Genomic DNA, 26000 nt, shown 5'->3' on the forward strand with positions numbered 1-26000 from the left:
TTGGACGAAACAGATGTATGATGCTGCTAAATTTAATGTTTTGCTCTGTTGTATCTAATTCTCGTTTTAAATTGAAATGTCTTATGTACTTGTGTCTTTTGATAATCGTCTGACGTAAGTGTTTGTATATCTTCTGAAGAGTTTGGGACATATCTGGAACAAGTATTGAAAGAACACGCCGAAATAGTGACCTGTCCCGAAAAGTTGTACCTGTTGGTCCCGAGCAGCTGCGTTTGTGCAGGTCTGATCAGTGATAGATGTCCCTGCGTTGACTATACCATCTCCTTTGCCAGGATACCTGAAAATCTAGGAGGAGCCAATGTAATAAAAACTCTTGATATTTACAGCATAACAGAAAATGACAACGCTGGATCAAAGGTAAACAAGCGTATTTCTTGCTTTGTTTTATTTATATTGACATGTGTTTGGTGTCTTCTTTGGGAACTAAACATGTCACTTACTAATTATTACATAATTCCATAATCCCCTCCATAGGTCCGCCGCCAAACATATCATATATATATAATTATCTGATATATGAATATTACAAAATGCACCTACTCGTCTAGAAGGACGAAACAGCTGTTAGGTGCAGTTTAATTCATTGTTTGGCTATAACTCTTAATTATTAAAATGTGTTATTCACTTTAGTGTCTTTTGTACAATCTTACAGAAGTACTATTTCATCGGACAATACCTAACCCCGATACTGTGTCTGTGGGAGATGAATAACTCTCGGTTAGCTGGTGTCACTGAAGAGTCAATGAGGAAAGAGAGTAAACGATTTTGTTATACACTGAATAGTCTACTCGAGGGACCTGTGGGCGACGGACTTCAAACCAAATGTGAACTTGTCCCTTTCAATGGTAAATATTAACGTTGTTAGTTATTTTACTTCAATATGACAGTGGATTTATATTTAGTTTACTACAATAGCTTCATTATAATACTTGATTTCTTATTGATTGTTGTCAAGAAACAGAAGTTTGGGTAGTTTCGTATTTCCTGAAGAGTTTCATATTAATGGTAGAGTTAGAAGAAGTAGTTCGGAAGTAGTTTTGTATTTGGTGAAGAATTTCGTATTAATGGTAGAGTTAGAAGAATTATTTCTTGAAAAATTTCGTATTAATTGTAGAGTTAGAAGAAGTAGTTCGCAAGTAGTTTCGTATTTGGTGAAAAATTTCGTATTAATGGTAGAGTTAGAAGAAGTAGTTCGGAAGTAGTTTCGTATTTGGTGAAGAATTTCGTATTAAAGGTCGAGTTAGAAGAAGTAGTTAGGAAGTAGTTTCGTATTTGGTGAAGAATTTCGTATTAAAGGTCGAGTTAGAAGAAGTAGTTAGGAAGTAGTTTCGTATTTGGTGAAGAATTTCGTATTAAAGGTAGAGTTAGAAGAAGTAGTTAAGAAGTAGTTTTGTATTTAGTGAAGACAATAATTTCTTAAGGCAGCATGTGAAACATTTAAATACGTTGCCAGTATATGTCAGCATGATAAAGTATTTTCCTCGTTGGTATATCGTTATTATTATCTCGGTAACACTTTCCTGTAACCTATATTACAATATCCTTGGATGAAGAGCAGTTATTTTATATGTTATAGGTTACTGTGACATTTGATTTTTCTATGCTTCAAATTCTCGCGGTTTTATCAAAGCTTTGAGCAATAAGGATGTTTTAAAGAAGTAATTCATTCTTGAAAGAAATTATTTGAAGTAGTGTAACAATCATTATTGAATATTCTATTTTCTGGGCCTTTTAACATAATTATATTTTAAGTATTTTGTGTTTTCCAGACAGTGACCCAGAGGACATTCGGAGGCAACTTATTCCACGTCTGCAACTTTAACTCGCAAGGAAATTTCACCAAAGATTGCAAAACGCTGTACTTGATGTTTTTTCTTTAGTTACAAACTTTCGTTTAGAGTTCATGGCCTCATGGATATGACACAAGAAAGATCATGTTTCCTGTCACCTACGATCCTATTGATGTAGTTAGACGTTCACCAGCAATGGAATATCAATCTGTCATTTCATTTTGCCTAAATCTTGTGAAACTCTCAGGTCATCTGATAAATATTTTATCTACTATTGAATAATATGACTTTGCAGAACTGATGGTTGTTAACAATTAAGCAAACGCGACCACTTTGACATGTATATATATCAAAACATGTTTATCTTGCTGTGATAACAAACTCTTCACCGCGGTGTGATAAATGATCCATGCAATGAATATATAACTTCCAAGAAGGCCATTTGATATATTGTAATTGTCTTAAGTGATTTGTGTCTGTATTGCCGATATTTTGTTTGCTTTGAATCAACTCAATTATATCTGTTTAATCACAAACTGAAACTATCTGTAAATGCTAAGAGAAATTGAATTCGATGAGTACCAATCATTTATATATTAAGACCATTCTTACATATTAAAACATTTTTAAGTTTTAGACATTTTAGTATATACCTTGAAATCATGATGAACTCTCTATTTATGATGGGAAAACATCAAACTTGTGTATCTTCCTACATTCTATGTGTTTAAATGATATTAACACGGCATATGTAAGCCGATTTTGACTAAAATGTCAAAGAAACTTCCTTGTTGAAGTTCAAGGAAACAAATACTCAATATTGCAACTTGAGAAACTGATTCTAGATTGAAAACGACCCTTGAGAATTTTAAGAGGTGTATGTTATTTCCAATGTGTATTATTATTGATAGTTGATAGTGAAATAAAGGCGGATGGATGGTGTGAAGTGGGCGTTCCCTCTACAAGTCCAGGCCTCATGCATCCGCCCCTCTGTTTTGAAAGTGATTTATGGTTTTATGAACGAAATTGCAATTTTAGTGATGATAAGTTTACATAACGCGAGTCGGTTTTAATTTGATATCGAGTTAATTGGTATTTACTTTAAGAAAAGAAGATATTCAAACCTATGATGAATGCAACTTTAAGTACTATTTGATTATATCAAAGGCTCTATTAACGCAAATGATCACGTGGTTTACATCTACTGCTGTTTATGCGTTGATGACCTCTATGTAGATTTGTTTATGTATACATGTATAATATATCTTTGCTGTACACATGAAAGTGATATTTCAGATTTGTCCAGGTGTCATCAAAATGTACTTTCTATAATCTCTGTATATTGTCCCAAATCATAAACGCTTCTATTCTCTCATATTCTAGATATTTGTTTAAAATATCGATTTTTCTATAACATCACACATGGTATTACATTTTCTTATCACGTAAATAGGTTTTAATTAGTTGACGGAAAAACTGTTTAGATATGAAAAAAAATCGTGTTTCTAAATTTATAAGAAAAGCGTTTCGTAGAGATATGACTGCGATTTCTAAGACTGTACTAAAGATGCAAAAGTGAATATCACATTTTAATACAAATTTAGAATTATATTTTAGATAAATTAGTATCAAGCAACGAATTAAACTGCATCATACAGCTGCTTCGTAATTCATTGACTCGTCACTGATATTGAAGGCCAATATTCTGAAGCCTAGTAGGCGACGGAGGAAAATAAAACATGATCGAAAGGAGGCTGTTTGATAAGCGTGATAATTTTCAATTTCTCTTTTGTAAGTTTTCCATTTCTGGATAGCAACATCCCTGAATCCCCATCCAATGTGTTTAAATGTCGCAGGTGATTAGATTCGCAAGATCTTGTTCCTATTATCAGGATTTTCGTGCAAGAAGTAATCAACAGACGGACAAACTCGTAACACTGGTTACGGTCGTCATAGAAATAGCATTAAGATTGAGAAATAATTCATTTCTTTGTGCGATATGAAGCTGGATATCTTTAAGACTCATTTGTTTTCCTGTTTGTTCCGTTGTATACATTTTTCTCATTTACGAAGGTGACATTAATTACTTGGATTGTCCAGGTGTCGTCGATGAAGCAAAAAACGCTTACTCTTAAGGAACTCTTGGTATTTTTCTCCTTGTGTTTTTTTTTTCAAAAGTCTCCGTGTAAATCTTTCTTTTGTTCATATTCTGACTTAATTTTAATGAATTTTGGGTTGGATTATGACTATCCTGACATTTGTATTTTTATTTTCTTATTTCTATTAATAAAACCTATGCTAATTGACATTATTAGGTCATCTGGACCCGAAGGGTCCGATGACCTATAGTCATCATGCTTCGTCCGTCGTCGTCCGCCGTGCGCCGTCCGTAAACTTTTCATTCAAACGACTTCTTCTCAAATACTAGAAGGTCTAGGGGGCTAATACTTGGCACAGAGGATACTGGCATGGAGCTCTACCAAGTTTGTTCAAATGAATGACCTTGACCCACTTTAAAGGTCACAGGGGTCAAATATGTTAAAATCTTTAAACAACTTCTTCTCATTAACCAAAAGGCTCAGAGTGTAGATATTGGGCCTGTGACATGCTGGGATGAAGGACTACCAAGTTTGTTCAAATGAATGACCTTGACTCACTTTAAAGGTCACAGGGGTCAAATATGTTAAAATCTTTAAACAACTTCTTCTCAATAACCAAAAGGCTCAGATTGCTGATATTGTGCCTGTGGCATGCTGGGATGAAGGGCTATCAAGTTTGTTTAAATGAATGACCTTGAACAACTTTCAAGGTCACAGGGGTCAAATATGTCAAAATCTTTAAATAACTTCTTCTCAAATACTAGAAGGCCTAGGGGGCTAATACTTGGCCCATAGCATGCTGGCATGGAGCCCTACAAAGTTTGTTCAAATGAATGACCTTGGCCCACTTTCAAGGTCACAGGGGTCAAATATGTTAAAATATACAAAGGACTTCATCTCAATAAGCAAAAGTCTATGAGTGCCGATATTGGGTCTGTAGCATGCTGGGAGGAAAGGCTACCAAGTTTATTTAAATGAATGACCTTGAACAACTTTCAAGGTCGCAGGGGTCAAATATGTCAAAATCTTTAAATAACTTCTTCTCAAATACTAGAAGGCCTAGGGGGCTAATACTTGGCCCACAGCATGCTGGCATGGAGCCCTACAAAGTTTGTTCAAATGAATGACTTTGGCCCACTTTCAAGGTCACAGGGGTCAAATATGTTAAAATATACAAAGGACTTCATCTCAATAAGCAAAAGTCTATGAGTGCCGATATTGGGTCTGTAGCATGCTGGGAGGAAAGGCTACCAAGTTTATTCAAATGAATGACCTCAACCCACTTTCAAGGTCACAGGGGTCAAATATGTTAAAATATACAAACGACTTCTTCTCAACAAGCAAAAGTCCATGAGTGCTGATTGGGCCTGTAAGATGCTTGGAGGAGAGGCTACCAAGTTTGTTCAAATGAATGACCTCAACCCACTTTCTAGGTTTGGCTTGCTTTTTGTCAGATGACCGTTAAGGCCCATGGGCCTCTTGTTTTCTGTAAACTTATTTAATTGCTGAGATCTGAAAAAGAAAAGTTAATGCTGAATTAACCTGATGATATAAATGACGTATATCCCATGTAAATAATGTATTATTAGACTTACCCGGTAGAGTTTAGACTCGGAGGCTGATTTTGGGGTTGATAAAAAAAAACCAGGGGCCATTTAAGTTTTTGACAACGGACGATTGCTATGACTATTTCTTGAAAAATACTGGATGACATATTTCTAAAATTTTCATATGTAGGCTGTGCGCGTTCGGCGACTGATCAGAAGGCAATATGACTTACAGGTGTGTGGGGGTATTGGGGCAGCTTAGATTTTGACTATAAAAGTTTGTTTTCTCAATTTCTTGAGAAGGGCTAGATGGAACTTTCTTAAAATTTTAAGGTAGGTTCCGCTTGTTTTTGAGTTATGTTAATTTAATTTTGGGACTGATAAGTAAAAGATAAAAAGAACGGAAAAGATCAAACGTTTGAAGTACATATGAAGATCGAACCATGGTTGGCATCAAGCTTCCTCGGGGATTTCTTGGTAAGATTACCCTGTTGTCACCACTGTCCATGATAATTTAGTATTGTTGTGCTATATTTTGATTAAAAGGAAAATAATCTTGGAAAATAACAGCGAATACGGAATAACAAAATTATTAAGAATGATCAGAGGAAATTATACCTTACCATAATTTCATATTCTGACTCCATGGCGAAAATCTGCAGCAACATATCATTTTTAATATTAGGTTTCTTAAACTTATTTTTATCACACAACCCTCACTGTTCACCACCACCCCAATCCTCTTAGGTTGGGGCTATATCATATCACGTTGTCTATGTGTGTGTAATTACGATATGAAATGAACCCATAAACAGATTTAGTTCATATCCACTGAAGCATCACCTTTCCAGCGTTTTCACGTGTAAGATATCGTTGGACATTGGTGAAGGTTAAAGGAAAGAGGTCACATTTAATAAAATTTGAAGTAAAAATCCTGTATACAACATATACTATGAATCAAAGTTTTACTGCATATTCAAACCATAGCTTCACTCCGCCAAGGTCTACAGCGAATAACATCAAAACGATATCAGTCAAGGTCAAGGTTAAGGTCAGAGGTCATCCTTAACACATCATCGACAGATTTAGAGCAGGAAAAAATAATGAGGGGTGGGGATATATCTATGTGAGCCTTTGCTCACAAAGATATTGTTTTGTTCTTGTCTTTTGTTTTGTTTTTTGGAGTTTTTTTTTCGGAAATTTTTAACAACTTAATAACAAAGAGACCTTCCTTGTGACTTTGATGTGACTACATATCACACGATCAGGTCATGAACCTTATGTTAAAAAAATGTTTCAGAAAACAGAATTTGACCAATCATGATCCAAGCACATTCAAATTCCTGTGTAATTATGGGTTTAAAGAGCTGAACATACTAAAACACGGAACAAAAAAATGCTAAGATAACAAAAAAAACTTGTACAAAGACTGGTGATTAATACAGTATAGATATAAGATATCGTCGCTTGCCCCGTGGAGTATTACATAGTGAATAGTATATTCATTGCAGCGTCAAACTGACATCTATAGTATTGAAAATATTTCACATCATTTATGATAAATCCAATCTAGGCCTACACATTTCCGTTAGATATATTTTTACGCCGAAACTAAATCTAACAATACGCATATTCTTCATACTGATTATTTAATCTGGACTTACACTTCCGGTTACAATAATTTCTAAAAAATCAAATGCTCACATGCAACTTCCGGAGCTGAAGTTTCCTTGTACTTACAAACTATCAGTGGACAAAAGATTTTCTTGCGTAATAAATCTTTGGGAAACTTTATCCGCTTTTTACAGAGCGGGTTCTAGTATCAAATGGGCCGGAAACAATTACTCAGTAAGGTGATAATACATTACATTTGTCTTTTTTAATTTTATATAGCAACATATTCCTTATTCTAAAAATCTCATATGTAACCACACAGAGAGGATGACTGAAAAAAAATCTAAAATAAACATTTTTAATATTTGGTTTCTTAAACTTAAAATTATCAATAGATCAAAGGACATTTTTATATATGTTACCACACAGAGAGGATGACTGAAAAAAAATATAAAATAAACATTTTTAAACTCCAGTGGTATGTTAACATCCGGACTTCCAAAAAGTATCTGTTTCCTTAATTAACTTAGACAAAGTATTCCGTGTGCGCAGAAAAGGCTCGGTTTTCTGGAATAACTTTGATAAACAGTCAATAGCCATTTCCTTATTGTGTTATTGATATTTGACAATCGATGACCAATCACAGCTGAAGTTTGTAGTTGGTAAATAGTGTTGTTATCACATCAGGTAGTGAACTAGTTTAAGGCTATGACAACATTGATAAAACCATACTCTACCATTGTAAACGATTTTTAGATATAATGGGTACACTGTTTATTTTTTTGAGAAGTATACCGGGCCAAAAACACAAGCAGAAATCCGTAATGGCGACAGTTGATATAGAAATTGCAATATAAGATAGAAAAAACGGTAGCGGTTCCACTTTTGACATTTGGTGTAGATTCTGACGGAAGTAAAAAGTGTTTAGGACTGTTGTGTATTAAATTTATTGTTGTTCATTAATCGCCGATGTCTTAAATACCTCTATTCTAACGGAGCGCAATTTATACTATGTCATGTTCTGTGACGTCATTGACGTCATGATATGTGACGTAAATGTCTTTTTTTGTAAGATAAGTCATTACACAGGTCTAATAAGTAGACTACAATTTGGCTAAAAGGTTGAGTAGACAAAATTAAACATCTCGAATTCAATTTTCATTTTATGAAACTGAGAAGATTTCATAGTCAGTTGTTTATAAATAACAGACAAACCTATATAAACTATCTCCCCCCCCCAATCCCCCCCCCCAAAAAAAAAAAAAAAATAAAATTACTTTTTTGTAGACATTTAATTGCTCAATAGATTAACTCTTACTGATCTTAACAGTTCGACGACATGTGGATTCGCTGATTGGGAATAATGATTAATTCACCGAAAAACAAATCCCTCGCGAACATTTATGATTTTGCAGTAATTAACATGATATGCTTTTAGACAATTTGGAAAGTTTATAAAAAAATATTTGAGATAAACACAAACTAAAGGGAAGTGAATCACAAAGGAATGTCTCACGTACCTCCTACCAATATCTGTTCAATAGTACAATAAATCTCAAAACAACATGGACACCGACACCAAAACTAACAATGACACGGACACCGAGACCAAATCTGACACTGATATGAACACCAAGTCCCAAATAGACACTAACACGGACACCGACACCGACACCATAACTGACACTAACACGGACACCGACACGATAACTGACACCAATATGAACGCCGACACCATAACTGACATTAATATGGACACCGACACCATAACTGATACTAACACGGACACCGACACCATAACTGACACTAACACGGACACCGTCACAATAACTGACACTAACACGGACACCGACACCATTACAGACACTAACACGGACACCGACATCATTACAGACACTAACACGGACACCGACACGATAACTGACACCAATATGAACGCCGACACCATAACTGACATTAATATGGACACCGACACGATAACTGACACCAATATGAACGTCGACACCATAACTGACATTAATATGGACACCGACACGATAACTGACACCAATATGAACGCCGACACCATAACTGACATTAATATGGACACCGACACCATAACTGATACTAACACGGACACCGACATCATAACTGACACTAACACGGACACCGACACCATAACTGACATTAATATGGACACCGACACCATAACTGACACTAACACGGACACCGACACCATAACTGACACTTACACGGACACCGACACGATAACTGACACCAATATAGACACCGACACCATAACTGACATTAATATGGACACCGACACCATAATTGACAGTAACACGGACACCGACACCATAACTGACACTAACACGGACACCGACACCATAACTGACACTAACACGGACACCGACACCATAACTGACACTGAATGGAGATCGACACCATAACTGACACTAACACAAACACCAACACCATAACTGACACCGACACCATAACTGACACTATCACGGACACCGACACCATAACAGACACTAACACGGACAACGACATCATAACTGATACTAACACGGACACCGTCACAATAACTGACACTAACACGGACACCGACACCATAACAGACACTAACACGGACACCGACATCATAACTGACACTAACACGGACACCGACACCATAACTGACACTAACACGGACACCGACACCATAACTGACACTAACACGGACACCGACACCATAACTGACACTAACACGGACACCGACACCATAACTGACACCAATATGAACGCCGACACCATAACTGACATTAATATGGACACCGACACGATAACTCCGACACGATAACTGACACCAATATGAACGCTGACACCATAACTGACATTAATATGGACACCGACACCATAACTGATACTAACACGGACACCGACACCATAACTGACACTAACACGGACACCGACACCATAACTGACACTTACACGGACACCGACACCATAACTGACACCAATATAGACACCGACACCATAACTGACACTAACACGGACACCGTCACATAACTGACACCATAACACGGACACCGACACCATAACTGACACTAACATCATAATTGACACCGACACCGACACCATAACTGACACTAACACGGACACCGACACCAATATGAATAACTGACACTAACACGGACACCGACACCATAACTGACACTAACACGGACACCGTCACAATAACTGACACTAACACGGACACCGACACCATAACTGACACTGAATGGAGATCGACACCATAACTGACAATATGAACGGACACATAACTGACACAACACAATAACACCATAACTGACACCGACACCATAACTGACACTAACACGGACACCGACACCATAACTGACACTAACACGGACACCGACACCATAACTGACACTAACACGGACACCGACACCATAACTGACACTAACACGGACACACCATAACTGACACCATAACTGGACATTAATATGGACACCGACACCATAACTGACACTAACACGGACACCGACACCATAACTGACACTAACACGGACACCGACACCATAACTGACACTAACACGGACACCGACACCATAACTGACACTAACACGGACACCGACATCATAACTGACACACCATAACACGGACACCGACACCATAACTGACACTAACACGACACCGACACCATAACTGACACTAACACGGACACCGACACCATAACTGACACTAACACGGACACCGACACCATAACTGACACTGAATGGAGATCGACACCATAACTGACACTAACACAAACACCAACACCATAACTGACACCGACACCATAACTGACACTAACACGGACACCGTCACAATAACTGACACTAACACGGACACCGACACCATAACTGACACTAACACGGACACCGACACCATAACAGACACTAACACGGACACCGACACCATAACTGACACTAACACGGACACCGACACCATAACTGACACTAACACGGACACCGTCACAATAACTGACACTAACACGGACACCGACATCATAACTGACACTAACACGGACACCGACACCATAACTGACACTAACACGGACACCAACACCATAACTGACACTAACACGGACACCGTCACAATAACTGACACTAACACGGACATCGACACCATAACAGACACTAACACGGACACCGACATCATAACTGATACTAACACGGACACCGACACCATAACTGACACTAACACGGACACCGACACCATAACTGACACTGAATGGACACCGACACTATAACTGACATTGACAAGGAACCCTGCACAAAAATTGGCACTGACACGGACCCCGGCACAAAAACTGGCACTAACATCACCACTTACAATGACTTTGACACTTTAACGGATATTGACACGGACACTGACACCAATACCATACCGTTTCATGAATCTAACTTAATCGTGTTATTAAAAGTTGTGACCAGGCTATCCATTGAGACATCTGATTTTTACTTTAAAAAAATAATGAAAACTTGTGTTATGAAGTTTTGGCAAAGATGATTTGTACTTGTGATAAAAAGATCTTCAATTTCTTGGAAACGTATACTTTGCTGTATTTTTTGGCTGTAAAACGATTCAGTCAATATATAAATATAATTTGATGTGATTTTTACGTTGGCGTTGAAGAAATTATTAAGTTTAAAAGCTCTTGATCATCTCGAATTTGCAAGATTTTATCACCTACGTATTCTTTCCGATAGAACATGTAAAGTTTCCTTTGGGCATTACGGTCTATAACCACACTTATGATTCTCGCACGGACAAACTAAGTGATTGACACAAGCCGATAGCTTTTATTCACAATTGTTGCAAATAAATAATATTTGGTCCATACGTTTGTATTCAGGATTTGCTTTCTTATCAATAAAATGATTTGTTTTGTTTATCTCTCAAGTGTGGTCTTAAATACTTGGAATAAAATAAATTATATAACTACAGGTATTTGATATATACATTGTGTATATATATATATATATTTCGGAACTAATTCGATACGCCTACAGTTACGTGGGTGCCATTCAAACACTTGAACTACTCTGATTCATAAACGAAAGTTGGTTAAACCCATAGCTAAAAATAGAATAAGTTTAGTATGTTGTATTTTCAGATCGTATGTCTTTTTAATCGCCACAGTCCGACACCATGATACAGATATTTTTACCTGGTACCCACTGACGTAAATCTATCCCAGGTAAGTGAAGGACCATCTAACTAAACATGTAGCACATGTAGAGGAATGTGTGTCTGCGTGTGTGTGTTTTCATCTGTCTTAGACCAGACCAGACCAAACCACATAAACGTGTGTACCATAACATAAATAGGTGAGGGTGAATGTACTTTTGTCGAAAATCGCCTACTGTCGGTTAAATAACGTTTGTGTATAACATCCTGGAATCCATACTGATAAATTTGATCAAATGATTAATTCAAAGACGTAGGCTACATGTACAGGGTTAATCTATATATAGACGTTCTGAAATGACATCCTGTTATCTATAAAAGGATTGGCACGCACGTGTATGCCCTTAAATTTCCTTATATAGTTTCAGGCACTTAAAACAATTATGTGTTATTATCCTAAATTTTAACCTTACAAATTCAATATTCGTTATACAATCTTGCGGTAAAAATTGGACACGGTCAAAAACCAAACAAGTAGACAAAGGTAATATGTGTATCAAAATTGAAATCCACATGCGGTAAGACATTGGATGGTAACTTGATTTCACAAAACTACAAATCTAAAGGACAATTTTAACTTCTTTGAAACGGTGAAAATATATTACAGACACTGAGTTGTAAAACACGAAGATAGTGCTTAAAAGTCAAAACTATTTAGTTTTCATATTTTAGTAGGGTCATATAATGTGTTAATTAACCAACTGTTTACGTAGTTGGTTTTCATTAGAAAACAGGCTAGTTTCAAATCCTGCTGACGGAGTTTAAACTGAGTATATAATTGTCTTGTATTGACGTCACTAATGCTTAGATAATTAATTTAAGTTGAATTTCCTGTTTCAGTTTCTTAAAGTAGAAGTAGAATTGTCAAACTATAAATATTGATCTTGTTTTTAATGTGTTTATTTTTTATTTTGATTGTAGACGAAGCTGTGCTGTAGATAGACAATATGCCATCCTGATTCAATATGGCTGACCCATTAAACTCGCCTCAAGTATTCATCTCGTACAGTGCGAAAGATTTAGATTTAGTACGGGAAATTAAACGTGGTTTACTACAGAAACAACCAGGTATACATTTATTACGAACCGATGCATAGTGTCAATTTCATAACACTCCACACTTTTTTTTTCAAACCGTATTGTAAGGCCAAACAAAAAATATTTCCTTTTTACAGAAACCATACCTACTCTGATAACTTGTGCCCATCGTAAACTTTTAAAGGTAATTTTCAAATAAGCCCGTGAAAGTCTGAATCTCTCTCCTATATAAACCGTATCAAATTTTCTGTCTTTCACCTACCCTAAAGTTTCCCAATATAGTAAAGAAAGCATATATATATATTTTTGTTTTGCCCTATACTGATTATCTGTCTTGATTAACTAAATTGATTGTTGCGAGAGAGCAGCCTATGGCCGCGACAGGAACCTCTCAGATTGGACTACGGAAAAGAACCATGGTCTTCACTTTGTTAAGAAATTATTTCTTTTCGTTGTATTGCAGATAAATAACACACATGTACAATATATAATTTGATTACGTCGTCGTTATGAAAATTGTAATTTTTTTTTGTATAAGAAACATTCAATGCTTACTGTTAATTAAATCTTCTTACTTGTGTCTGTGTGAATATAAATTTTAGCAAACTTATATGATTGTCTCTTTGGTTTGGGTTGTAAATCATTATATAATTTAGGCGTATAAAATAGATATAAAATATAATTCAATATAAAAAAGTTTTTTTCTTTAACAAAAATACCAACATTTTTTCACGTGAACAAATTATGATTTTATTGTGTTTTTTATGAATACCTTCGATCACAACATTTGTGATGTGTCATCTCGTGTTTGTCTTCCGTAGAACTGAAGGTGTTTGTAGCCGCAGACAGTATCTGCGGAGGACAACGGACCATAGACAGTATTGTTGAAGGCATACATCGCAGCTCCAAATGTTTATTAGTTGTTTCAAAGAACTCCCTGAAGAGTTCATGGTTTGCCTTTGAAACGACTCTGTCTTTAGAATGGTCCGAACAGCTGGGCCGGTTCTGCAGTGTAATGCTCCTTTACGGTGTCACAGTAGACGAGGTAAGTATTCGTTATTCATTTAGACCGACGGATCACGAGCTTTCCCATTTAATTACGAAAACAAAAAATACCCCAGTTTGCGTCAATGTATTACATCAAACCTGAACAATTCATACAATGTAGCTCATTTCATTTTCAAATCATATTATTGATGGCATGTCCATTGCCGCTTATCCCGTAAATATTGTAAAATTTTCAAATTATCTTTAAAAAGTGAAAAATATATCATGTTTCTGGTTAACGGGAAAACTACGCCAGAGTTTTCGTTGAAATAATGTTGAAATGATTCAAAGTGTCAAGCAAGTCCGATCTGTGTGAATTTTCCGTTTCTCTGTGGCTATAATTCCTGCTGCCTTAACTGGCGATGTTTTAAAGCGGCTATTACCTTAGATTTCAACATTGGGAAAAGGAAAATTCGGCTTATGAATAATAAAATATATCCATATTAAAGTGATACACGCGCCTATAACGTCAAATTTGTTGTTTTTTTGTTCATATTTTCGGCATCGGAACATGGTTTATCTCGACTAAAGTTTATAAACATGTTTACGCTCGGTTGATTACGAAGAAAGCCGAGTGTGTCACATGTCTTGTCACGTGACGAAATCATTTACTTTCGCCGCAAAGAAAAAAAATGGATTACGAGGTAAACAAACGCACATGTCTTATGTATGACACTTGCTTTTGCGCCTTTCTGCTAATTCTTGTTTGCAGTAAATGATTCTATAGTGTCATAATATATAATTTTTAACAAGCAATATTAGTTATTCGTTTTGTTTTGGCTTTGTCGTGCGAGAATTATCTATGTCAATCGCGGGCGCTAAACTAGTGGGGCCCCAAAGGGGGTAATTACAATCGGAAAAGAAAAAAAATCATTGTGCAGAAATGCACAGGAATTGATACTTTGTCTGTACACATTGATAGATATTGCACTGTTTATTATGAAGCATATGTTTATCATCACGGTTGTTATTCTTACAGTAACACCAGTAACGTCATATTTTTATACTTTGAATTAATACCCCAATTGGGCCCCACCTTGCAGTCAACAACAAACACACGTTGCCAATAATAAATTCAAGCGAATAACACAACTATTTTCATTCAACATTTATCAGATAACACTTTTAGTAGTGTTGTTCATAACCTATCCACGCGTCAAACACTGGATATTGGATTATAATCAATGACAGGCGGATACGCTATAATTATAGGGATAACGTTAAGCTAACAAGTCCAGCAGCAGCTTCGCAAATTCCGAATCCGTATTCAGTCCAAGATCCTCCTTCATCTTTCGCCATCAATCAATCTCGTTTTTAATATTAATTCTTGCCTGTTCTCTTTTCCGGTCTGACTCCTTTCTCTTAGGCATTCTTGCACTTTCTGTAAGGTAACTTTTAGGTCCTCGTCGCTTTTTCGTATTTGCGTCCGCCATATTGCTTCTCTCTAGGCTTATACGCATGCGCAGCATCAGGGGTACGAGCTGTAATGTTTGAATTAGATCAAGACCGCACTGTTTACATTCTTTACATTTTAGATATCAATAAAAATGGCTGCAATGACTTTTAATTTTAGTAATTAACAGAAAGTCTTACTTTTGTAACATACTATTGGAAAATAGAACGTTTTATATCGTTTTCTCGGAGTGTTCTTCAACATTACAGTCGCTTTAAGGTTTTTCCCAATATCAGAATTTCCGTGAAGGGTGTCAACAGCTTATAACGCTGGTTTCGAAAGATGCAGGCTGATCATGCTCATTTTGAATATGATCTTATTTTAAAATATTCAGTTATCCTGTGCAATATGAGGTATCTTTTTTTCTGGTATGACTGGTGAGCATAAGACGCTTACTCTCTCGTAACACCAGGTTTTGTCACAAGGGTCTCTGTTTTCACATGTTTTGCCGTAGATTAATCGATTTCGCGTTTGAATCGAGATTTTATTGACTTGTCGATCTTTCCTTGTTTTCCTTGAAGTGCCAGAGGACCCCATTGGTCAAAAATGTTAATCATGATTGTAAATGATTGCGAATCTTGCGTTTAAACTCTTGATTATATTTAATTTGTAGCTTCCCAAATTTGCCCTGTTTGACATCATGCCGAAAATACCTATAAAATTAGACTCCAACGGCATCTGGAGGGATGACCAGATTTGTGATGTGATCAGAGCCATCCAAGGTAAACTAGCTTGTATTAGTCGGTTGATTTTTGAGGAGTGCTTTTGTTATCAACATTCACATTACAGCTAGATCATACGATTATGAAAGTACATAAATTACCATTCATCTAAATCTTACTCTTTTCTAACTTTGCAGTGGAAATTCCGATTGATCGCACACTTCCTGTGGGAAATGTTGCGCATGCACAAGCATGGTCTCATTTCTTTGGCTATCACAATGTGGTACACGGACGTAAGTGTTTACCATTTGGTTTTATTTGTACTCCATATCACGAATGAAAACTAATTTTACAATAAATGTTACATTTATATGTAAACGCTTGTTAGGAAGCGAGTATTGTTCTCGTAGACAACCACCATTCTTATCTGAAAAAGAAATTATTTAATCTTAGTTTACTTCAATGTAATTCTTTTATCAAACTTAATTATTGTATTTAAGTTTTAATATGTTATTATGTTTATTATGTACAGTTCTCGAACAGAGAATCCGGACGTCTAAATGGTACAAAGAAAACTCGACTAACTTCCCAATCAAAATTTACGAACTGGTATCAAAAAATTGTGACTCGTCTTCATTTACAAAGGACAAAAAAATACGTAATGTTGGATGTCTAGATCCAATAGTAGTGACCAGGGCTGGAAACAAAACAAGGCCGTATTTCTTAAATGTGTACTGCTTAGAGGATAGAGGTCAGGTAAGTAGGGCATAATTTTATTCATTTAGTTGACTTTAAATTACTTTCAAAATCTCGCGTGTCATTTGCATTAAACTCTTCAAAAGGCATCGATAAAATACTTAACCGGAAATAAAACCACGTGACAATTACAGTTTGAAAAATCAGAAGCACAATTGATAAGAATATAATGTGTAGATTTCCATCGAAATCTTTCTTAAAAGATTGTCAACTGTCATGTCTGTATTACAGAAATACTACTGTGTGGCACAATATCCAAACGTCATCAGTGCAATATTAAAGATGGAAGAATCACCTCACGTGCAAATGGAACCGTATGAAAAAGAGATGCAACTCGCACGATTCAACTTCACATTAAGTGTTATCTTGCATCACAATGTACACAAGACCTGTCATCGCCAGGCTCGCCTGCTGGAAATCGATGGTAGGTCTAGTTACAACACTTTAATACATATACTGTACACTGAAATATTTCCGCGGTTAATAATTTTCGTGATTTCAATCTCGATGGCAATATCGTGCGGAAGAAATATTTTGGTGTACGTTATCAGGCAACATACAGCATAATACCAACGTCATGTAAACAAAGATTGAACTACATACTGTTGAAGTTCTATTGTCGCAATTTTCAATAAATATTGCAGACTCGGGACAAAAAGGACTTGCATGAGGCTCCGACGTTTGTCTTTCTTCATTCTCATGAAAATACAGGCTATTACCACGTGTTTTGCAGCAGGAGATATTAAGTTAATATCATTTTACTGTAAATGCGTTTTTCGGTGGTTCAGATATTCGCAGCTCGAGGCAAAAGAGATTTTGATGATTTCACTAAAACTTCTTTTATCTATTTTTCACAAGGACCCCTTGAAAAGAACAATTTTTACTACACTTTCTTTAGAACTGAAATATTCAGCTTTGTTTTCAAACAATGCCTAAATGATAACTTGTGTTCAAATCAGAATGATAATAAAAATCCATTTAAAAATAGGTTTCTGCAGGTAAAAAAAAGTGGGAGTATCTGGGGGTCGAGACTGTCAGTATGGAAGGTTCGAACTTACATTAGCTAAAAACAGCTTGTTCAATCGGTAACTATTGCGATATAGTTTTGCCATGAAGATGCAATATCCTTGAATTTATGGACACATTTAACATCCCAATATGTTCAGTTCCCGAGTGCGCGATGAAATTATCTTGATATGTTCTTGTTTTGTATGTTTCCGAACACCACTAAGGAGGCCTAGAAGGACGAAATAACGGTATAATATTAGGTTATACTGTTTCTTTTGCATTAAAACATGTAGTTCACTTGTATTATCATTTAGGATTTGCTTTTTGTGAGAAACTTCTTTACTTCTCTAAAGTCCTGCCTCGGTTCTCCATCACTTCTTGGCGGTCACCCAATTTCGAACGACCGTGGGCATCAGAAAGATATCTTGTAACATGTAAACTTGAAAGGGTTGATTAGTGAGATGTTTTGAAATTGTAAGAGATTTTAGGTTACTTTTCCGGTTGAATGCCCTATCCCGATTACAGGTTCAGAATGTAATGATATGGAATCAATTTCCTTTTATTAATTTGTTAATGTTATTCTGCTTTTAGTAAAAATATTTGACAACAAATTTGATTATTACAAACTCTATGTCTATGATGCGAAAGAGAATGAAAGATTTACAAAAGACGCACAAGTCAATAACACCTTTTAATACGATTTAAGAGATCGACAAGGTAGCGCCACAAAATTAATTAAAACTACATCATACAGCTATTTCGTCCATTTATTACTTGTCAGCGAGGATTTCGGAAATGTTGACGAATATTCATATGATAGAAGTCAACATATTCTACTATTAACCATCTTCGATACTCCAGGGGTTACGATCACTTACGCTCTCTGCACCCATGAAACATATTTTTGGTAAATTTTTATAGCACAAAAGGAGTAATTTGATTTGTTCCAGGAGTTACAGCCTGATACGCTCCTTTAGATGATTATAGGGAGCGACACCTCAACTTCAAAGTCGTTACAATATACCGTTATGTGACCTCGAGATTCGTTTGATGTACATTAGAGCATCAAACTAGTCGTTGTCCTGTTCACAAGGTGTCGCCCACAAAATCTTCAACTTTGCCAGGGATGGCATTAGCAAAAGTGACCGTATTCACTTGAGTATCGAGGATGACTATTAACATATCATAATTCAACATAGAAATGATGAAAAAACACAATATTTTACAGAAACACAGAGAACAAGTGAAGTACTCTTGGAGGCCATTAAAGCAGATATAAGAGATGTGAGTGGTATTACAGAAAAGTCAGTATAAACCTATATGAACTTCGAATGAACGCCACACCTGTGGTGTTGTATGTCATATTCATTGTTGATGCTTTGAAAATGATTGATAACTTTTTCCATGTATAACAATATTCTTTTAAGTAGTAGACGAAATAACTCTAAAATACTTATTTTGTTACTATCAAATTTAAGCACAATATCGATCTTGAACAAATAAGCACAATTATTGATTTTCGCAAATTAACGATGTATAGGCACTTCAATTAGCGAGATTACTTAAGTGCTTAAATATGGTAATCGCTAAATATGTATCAATATTAAGACTAGGATATGATTTATTATCTGAATGAAATGTGGGAACGTTACCTGATCATATATCTAACGCCCTTCATTCTCTCTCAAGAAAATATCTCCCAACTGTGGAAACATTACTGGATCCAATGCGTTCACCGCAATGCTCTTATCACAGAAGACATGATATACTGTTTCAGGGAGAGTCGAATGAATCATGGTCAGGAAAAATTGCCACAAAGCAAATGGTTCACGATACTGAATTAGAGACGGACGGCGAAGAAGATGTCAAAGAGTTTGACGCCGTCATCATTTGTGCAGAAGGCGATGAGTCACGAGCATACGGAATAGAGGATTTTCTGATCGAAAGAAAACTCAGGATTAAACCTCTTTTGATTGGAAAAAGTATTTTTAGAGGTATTTAGTAACTCTTTCTGTCAATTTTGAATTGGAATGAAAACATCGCACATAATTACCTTGTACATGGTTTTGTTATAGGTTTGGTTTTGTATAGACAAGTTAATTGTCTTTGATTCGGAATTACAGCTGTAACCCCGCCAATAATGACCATTCTTTATCATTTTTGTGTCGTGGATACCTGATATGTAATTTCTGTTGTGCTGTCGCATTCCGTATATAATAAGGTCAAAATTGCCGTTCAAAGTTGCAATGGTCGAAAACAAAAACTATAAAATCATTTTTGCACTACGATTTCATTTTTATATGATTCGTGAATGAGACATATATGGGATGTCAAGGTCATTGTCATTTTGTAAGGTCAAGGAGGCATGTCAAGCAGAACCTTTTCACATGTGGTGATAGATCCCCGAATGAAATTATACACACTTGTGTTGCTCTAAGATGGTGTGTAAGCGTTTGAAGCCAAATTAAAGATACATAGATATATGACATCCGTACCTATTTAATAAGTGTGATGTGATGAATGTTTCGGATTTATTCTATGATTAATATTAAAAAATCAGCATTGACGGAAGTCATGAAAAGCTTCATCCTGTTAGATACATGTATATTCATTTTTTCATCATCATCATTATCATCATCACCATCATCATCATCATCATCATCATCATCATCATCATCATCATCATCATCATCTTCATCGTCATCATCATCACGAATGCAGGTATACATATCACTGTCCCTGATAGATATGTCGATATTACATTGTACAGATCTCGAGGACGCCGCTGACCAGTGTAGATGGATTATACTCATTTTAACTCGAAGTTGTCTTGAGGACGAAGCCTTCAACCTTCTTACGGTATCACTTTTAACAAACAGTATCAGCACAAAGAATGTGAGTATTATTCCGATAGTGGACGACTTGACAAGTGGTCGTATTCCTTCACAGCTACGGTGGATCACATACATCGACATGCGAACTAAAGGATACAAAGAGCGCATCTATAAAGCATTGAAAGGTAAGAAAATATGTATCTTTTCAGAATCATGATACATAATTAACATCTGGTTATATACATTACTTCTTATTAGGGTATTTCATGATCTGGGCCCGTATTCATGAAACCATTCTCAGACTCAAGCATAGATTTTGTGCTCAAGCAAACATTTTTTATGATTCACCTAAATAATTTATAAAGATACAAATGCCAAATTTAAACCTAGAATAAAGCTTTGACTTGAAGTCCTTTCAAAATTGTTTTTAAATCTTCGGCCAAATAAGCATTATTTAAATTTTTTTAAGTTAAACAAGACATAAGACTTGAGCCCAAAATTCATGCTTGAGCATGAGAATGGTTTCATGAATAGAGGCCCAGATCATGAAATACCCTGATAAGAATTAATGTGTTATTTTTATTGTCTAGCGGTTTATTGCATCCTCGAAAATAGAACACTACGAAAAATACGAGATATGCAGTACTGCTTTTCGTGGCGGTTACATTTTCGTTGAATTCGTTGTCACTCTCCGTCTACGAATTTTTAAGTCCGGGAAAAGTTTACATTGGTCATTCTACTAGCAGACTTTGTGAGAAATATTTATCCACAAAATTAAATGCCAACGAAAATGTATTTTTTTGTAAAACTAGGAAATATGAGCCCAACGAAAATTTTACAGTATCGGAAGAGATCAAATTTTTATCAATATTTTCTTTTGTGTAGTATACTTTTGTTACTGTACATGTTTTGTGTAATGTCCTAATCAACACTTTTCTGTTATATCAATGATAAATAGACCGAGGAGAAAGGGGGATTCAATATGAAAAACAGTCACCATTTTAATATTTCTCAATGGGAATGTTGTCTGTTTGCTATTGTGTTCTGAGAATCTCATGCTTTCAAAACAATTACTGAATGACGCAATCGAAAAAGAACAACCTCATAATTCTGACGCTTTTCATAAAATGCGTGTTTGAATTGCCTGCCAGATATTTACCTATATTTTGTTACATGTGAATGTAAGTGATATTCCATATGAAATCATTTGATATGCTTAACATGTCGCATTCATGTCAATATGTAAAGTCTTCGCTACAAATATAGGTTTCTGTTTTTTTATAGGGGAGGATATTCCCTTGGCACTAGAAACAGCTCACATTCCAGCCGGTAACCTAGGTTACGGTTTAGCATGGGGATACATTGTAAACTACATGAAAACTGTACTTGGTGGTAAGTCTTGACTCATTTTACCAGATCTCCGTGTTAAGAAAATCCTAATACCAAGCTAATCAAATATAATTCTTCCAGGTGTAAAGCATCACATCGGAATATGCATTTTTTTTCTATTTTTTACCAATATCCAAAACCATCAATATAGTTAATTTGAGTTTAGTTCTCCTCCCAATTAACATTGATATTCCTTCTTTTCTTTGTGTTTTACTTCAATTAAGTAGCTGTAGACGTACAATCTTACTAAGTAAATTTTAAAGTGTGTTATCTCGGCTACACAGTTTTATGATTTCACACAAACTTTATAAAATGTACACTGTATAGTCTGCACTTCATTTTCACATTGTAGGCTCTAACATTTTTCAGAGGTGAAAATTGGTAGCCTGGTCGATCGTTGTTTTCTGCTAAAGAGACATTCATTGATCAACATTGAACTCCCTTTCTTGTTTATGATTCCTGTTGAGACCAAAATAAAAGAATGAAAGTTACATCGGTGTGCATAAGCTCGTCCATTCATGGTTATGATTACGTAGTTTCGTATAAACTCGTCCATTAATTGTTATGATTGGGTAGTTTCGTATAAACTCGTCCGTTTATTGTTGTGATTGCGTAGTTTCGTATAAACTCGTCCATTCATAGTTATGATTACGTAGTTTCGTATAAACTCGTCCGTTCATTGTTGTGATTGTGTAGTTTCGTATAAAGTCGTCCATTAATTGTTATGATTACGTACTTTGGTATAAACTCGTCCATTTTTGGTTATGATTATGTCGTTTCGTATAAACTCGTACATTCATTGCTATGATTGCGTAGTTTCGTATAAATTCGTCCATTCATTGTTATGATTACGTAGTTTCGTATAAACTCGTCCAATCTTAGTTTTGATGACGTAGTTTCGTATAAACTCGCCAATTCATGATTATGATTACCTAGTTTCGCAATCTGCCGAAAGTGTATTTGTATTTGTCGTTTATGTATACTGCAAATATGTATATTCTTCATTCCTCTTTTGGTTCATTTTTAATCATCATATTTTGGATCAGGAAATGAGGTGATTATTAATGAGGATGACAGAGCTCTCTTTTTAATTGAGACTAGCTTACTTTAATCACAAGAGGATTTTTTATGCGCACACACATCGTAAATTTCTTACTCAAAATCGACGTATCGTGAGCAAATAATAAAATGGAAACTTCATCTTCACAGAATTTGGTCAATACCTTCAAAAAGTTTTCGAGCTAGTGAAAGGAGAAGAGGTGAAAAAGACTTGTCCAGAGAAACTCTATGTGTTGATGCCGAGCAGCTGTAAATGTACTGGACTTATCAGTGATTCTTGGCCCTATGTTGGTCATTTCTGTTCATTTGCCAGGATAAAGGAGGATTTGGGTGGTGCGAACATTGTCAAGTCTTTAGACATATATTCTATCACAGACGACGACAACATACGACCACAGGTAAGTATTTAGAAAACATCACCTTTATGTGACCTTGTATCGTTATTGAAAGATGTTAATCTATACACACTGATGGCACTTCAGTTTTTTCGGTGACCTTTTGAAACGTCATGCATTTTGATCCTGCATCACTTAGATTAGGCATAGTTGATACATAAAATTGATTGCATGTATTTCTTGAAAGAGGCAACAACATAGATGTGACAGTTTGTGCTGCAGTGAATAACCCAGTTTAAAGAACAAATAGTAAAGATTTACAAATACTTTTAATTTCTGCCTTCTTTTGTCATCACGGACGAGTTACAGAAACAGCTGTGTGATGCCGTTGAATTCAGTAGTCGGCTGTACCTTTGCTCATTCTGCATTCAAATTGAAAGGCTCTCTTGTCTTTTATACAAGCCTTTTGGACAGATCTAGTGCATATAATTCTGACTACTCTTTTTTCTTATTATATTACAACAGACACGTAAGTGAATAGCACCTTTGAACACAAATTTTAAATTTAATATAATAGAACCAATTAATGGACTCAACTGATTCATGCAGCTGTTTCTTCCTTCTAAGACTCGTCAGTGGTGCTGAGGGCCGAAATGTTGAAACCAATAGGTCGATTAAAGAAAAACGAAAAATTGACCGAAAGAAAGAAATGTCAAAAGCGAGCTAGGGAGGTACACTAGTGCCATTTTTCAATAAATATTGTAATTTTCATATGCCTTTTAATTTCTGAAGAACGTCAAGTACATGTGTATATTCTTAGTAGTGCGATATTCGAATGACTTAAAAAGTGACATTGATAATTCATATTTGCTTATTCAGTATATAAAATATAAGTGATAATGTTTACATTTTTTATATTGCAGAAACATTACTTTATCGGACAATATCCAGCCCCTGTGTTATGTCTTTGGGAAATGAATGAATCTCGAATCGCAAGCATTACGGATCATACGATGGAGAGAGAGGCCGAACGTTTCAGACATACTTTCGAATGTTTGATGAAAGGAAAAGTCGGCAATGGGTTACATACAAAATGCGAAATCGTCCACTTTAATGGTAGGTTTCTCACGCCAAAATCAACAAGAAAATACCAACATGTCAACAGAATCATCATCCAAACTCAAATTCAATAACAAACAACAAGAAAATACCAACATGTCAACACAATCCTAATCCAAACTCAAATTTAATAAACCTGGCTCAAAATATGAACAAGAGAAAGATATAGACGGAGATTTCTGAAACTGTTCAAGGAATATCAGACCACGTGTTCCAGTAGAGTGTCTCCTGATTATTAAATATCGGACATTTGAACAAAATCTTTATCGGTTCTCAAAATCGACAGAATATGGCAAAACATGAACAAAGGGAGGATTTACAACATGAATAAAAAGAGTAATTGCCCCTGCTTAATATTACACAGTATGGTTAGTAACTTACTCTGACCACCATTGTTGTTTCAGACTCCGAACCAGAGGGTCTCCGAAAAAAGCTTGTGCCAATACTTAGAAGAGACAATGCAAGACGGTTACGGAATAGCTGATTGGTGCTGAATGGAATTTTAGCTGAGAATTTCCAAACGACAGTTGCAATTTTGAAAGAGGGAATGTTTGCATTTGTTAAGATTATTGTTTAGTACATCTTCTATAGATTTGTTTGTATATCGCTTATTAAGAACGTATCGAGAAGTGCATGGTAATGAAACGTTGATGATGATGATGATGATGATGATGATGATGATGATGATGATGATGATGATGGTAGATTAACAATGCATGATTTTCTACCCTGAGTAAAGATTCAGTCACGTTCGTTTACTAGAATTTTAATGCAATAGTAATAGTATTACTGTGAACAATATCTCACCTGCGTCTCTATTTTTGCAAACAGCATATTGGAAATATTTACTATATAGAAATGAAATAGATTAAGGAAATTTTCTAGGAATTTCAATAACAGTATATAAGACTTTAAATAATTTAATATAATCTAGACCATCTCAATAGCAATAATTGTTGTATATTCGACACACTTTAACAAATACCAGCTTATTTCTATATGTGATATTCACGTAAATCAACATTAAGATATC

General features: G+C 35.6%; 3 protein-coding genes across 4 annotated transcripts in view; all 3 read left to right on the forward strand.

Moving 5' to 3' along the window:
• Window positions 1-4117, forward strand: part of LOC132559766 (uncharacterized) — a 31895-nt gene extending 27778 nt beyond the window's left edge. For both annotated transcript variants that reach the window (XM_060224392.1, XM_060224393.1), the window contains 3 exons: window positions 140-378; window positions 674-866; window positions 1791-4117. In XM_060224392.1, the coding sequence (XP_060080375.1) occupies window positions 140-378; window positions 674-866; window positions 1791-1843 (485 nt within the window). In that variant the 3' untranslated portion in view covers window positions 1844-4117. The remainder of the gene's footprint in view (window positions 1-139; window positions 379-673; window positions 867-1790) is intronic.
• A 4519-nt stretch (window positions 4118-8636) lies between these two features.
• Window positions 8637-9500, forward strand: LOC132559788 (clumping factor A-like). The gene has a single exon (XM_060224415.1). It carries the CDS (start codon window positions 8637-8639, stop codon window positions 9498-9500), a length of 864 nt encoding a protein of 287 aa, XP_060080398.1.
• A 2687-nt stretch (window positions 9501-12187) lies between these two features.
• LOC132559767 (uncharacterized) lies at window positions 12188-25636 on the forward strand. The gene is made up of 14 exons (XM_060224394.1): window positions 12188-12277; window positions 13189-13335; window positions 14127-14350; window positions 16419-16527; window positions 16665-16760; window positions 17000-17223; window positions 17455-17647; window positions 19460-19515; window positions 20009-20225; window positions 21002-21250; window positions 22350-22457; window positions 23664-23911; window positions 24772-24964; window positions 25372-25636. The coding sequence occupies exons 2-14, from the start codon at window positions 13233-13235 to the stop codon at window positions 25449-25451; spliced, it is 2100 nt and encodes a 699-aa protein (XP_060080377.1). The 5' UTR covers window positions 12188-12277; window positions 13189-13232; the 3' UTR covers window positions 25452-25636.
• Window positions 25637-26000: the final 364 nt, after the last annotated feature.

This window comes from Ylistrum balloti, unplaced genomic scaffold, assembly GCF_031769215.1.
Source record: "Ylistrum balloti isolate Yb309-2 unplaced genomic scaffold, AGI_CSIRO_Ybal_v1 Utg370964, whole genome shotgun sequence".
Taxonomy (NCBI): domain Eukaryota; kingdom Metazoa; phylum Mollusca; class Bivalvia; order Pectinida; family Pectinidae; genus Ylistrum; species Ylistrum balloti.

What these genes read in the sequence shown, in the direction of transcription:
- LOC132559788 (XM_060224415.1), top strand. Translation starts at nt 8,637, where the DNA reads ATGGACACCGACACCAAAACTAACAATGACACGGACACCGAGACCAAA.
- LOC132559767 (XM_060224394.1), top strand. Translation starts at nt 13,233, where the DNA reads ATGGCTGACCCATTAAACTCGCCTCAAGTATTCATCTCGTACAGTGCG. An exon ending in CATCTATAAAGCATTGAAAG is followed by an intron (nt 21,251 to 22,349) that starts GTAAGAAAATAT and finishes GTTTTTTTATAG; the next exon opens with GGGAGGATATTCCCTTGGCA. An exon ending in CATGAAAACTGTACTTGGTG is followed by an intron (nt 22,458 to 23,663) that starts GTAAGTCTTGAC and finishes TCATCTTCACAG; the next exon opens with AATTTGGTCAATACCTTCAA.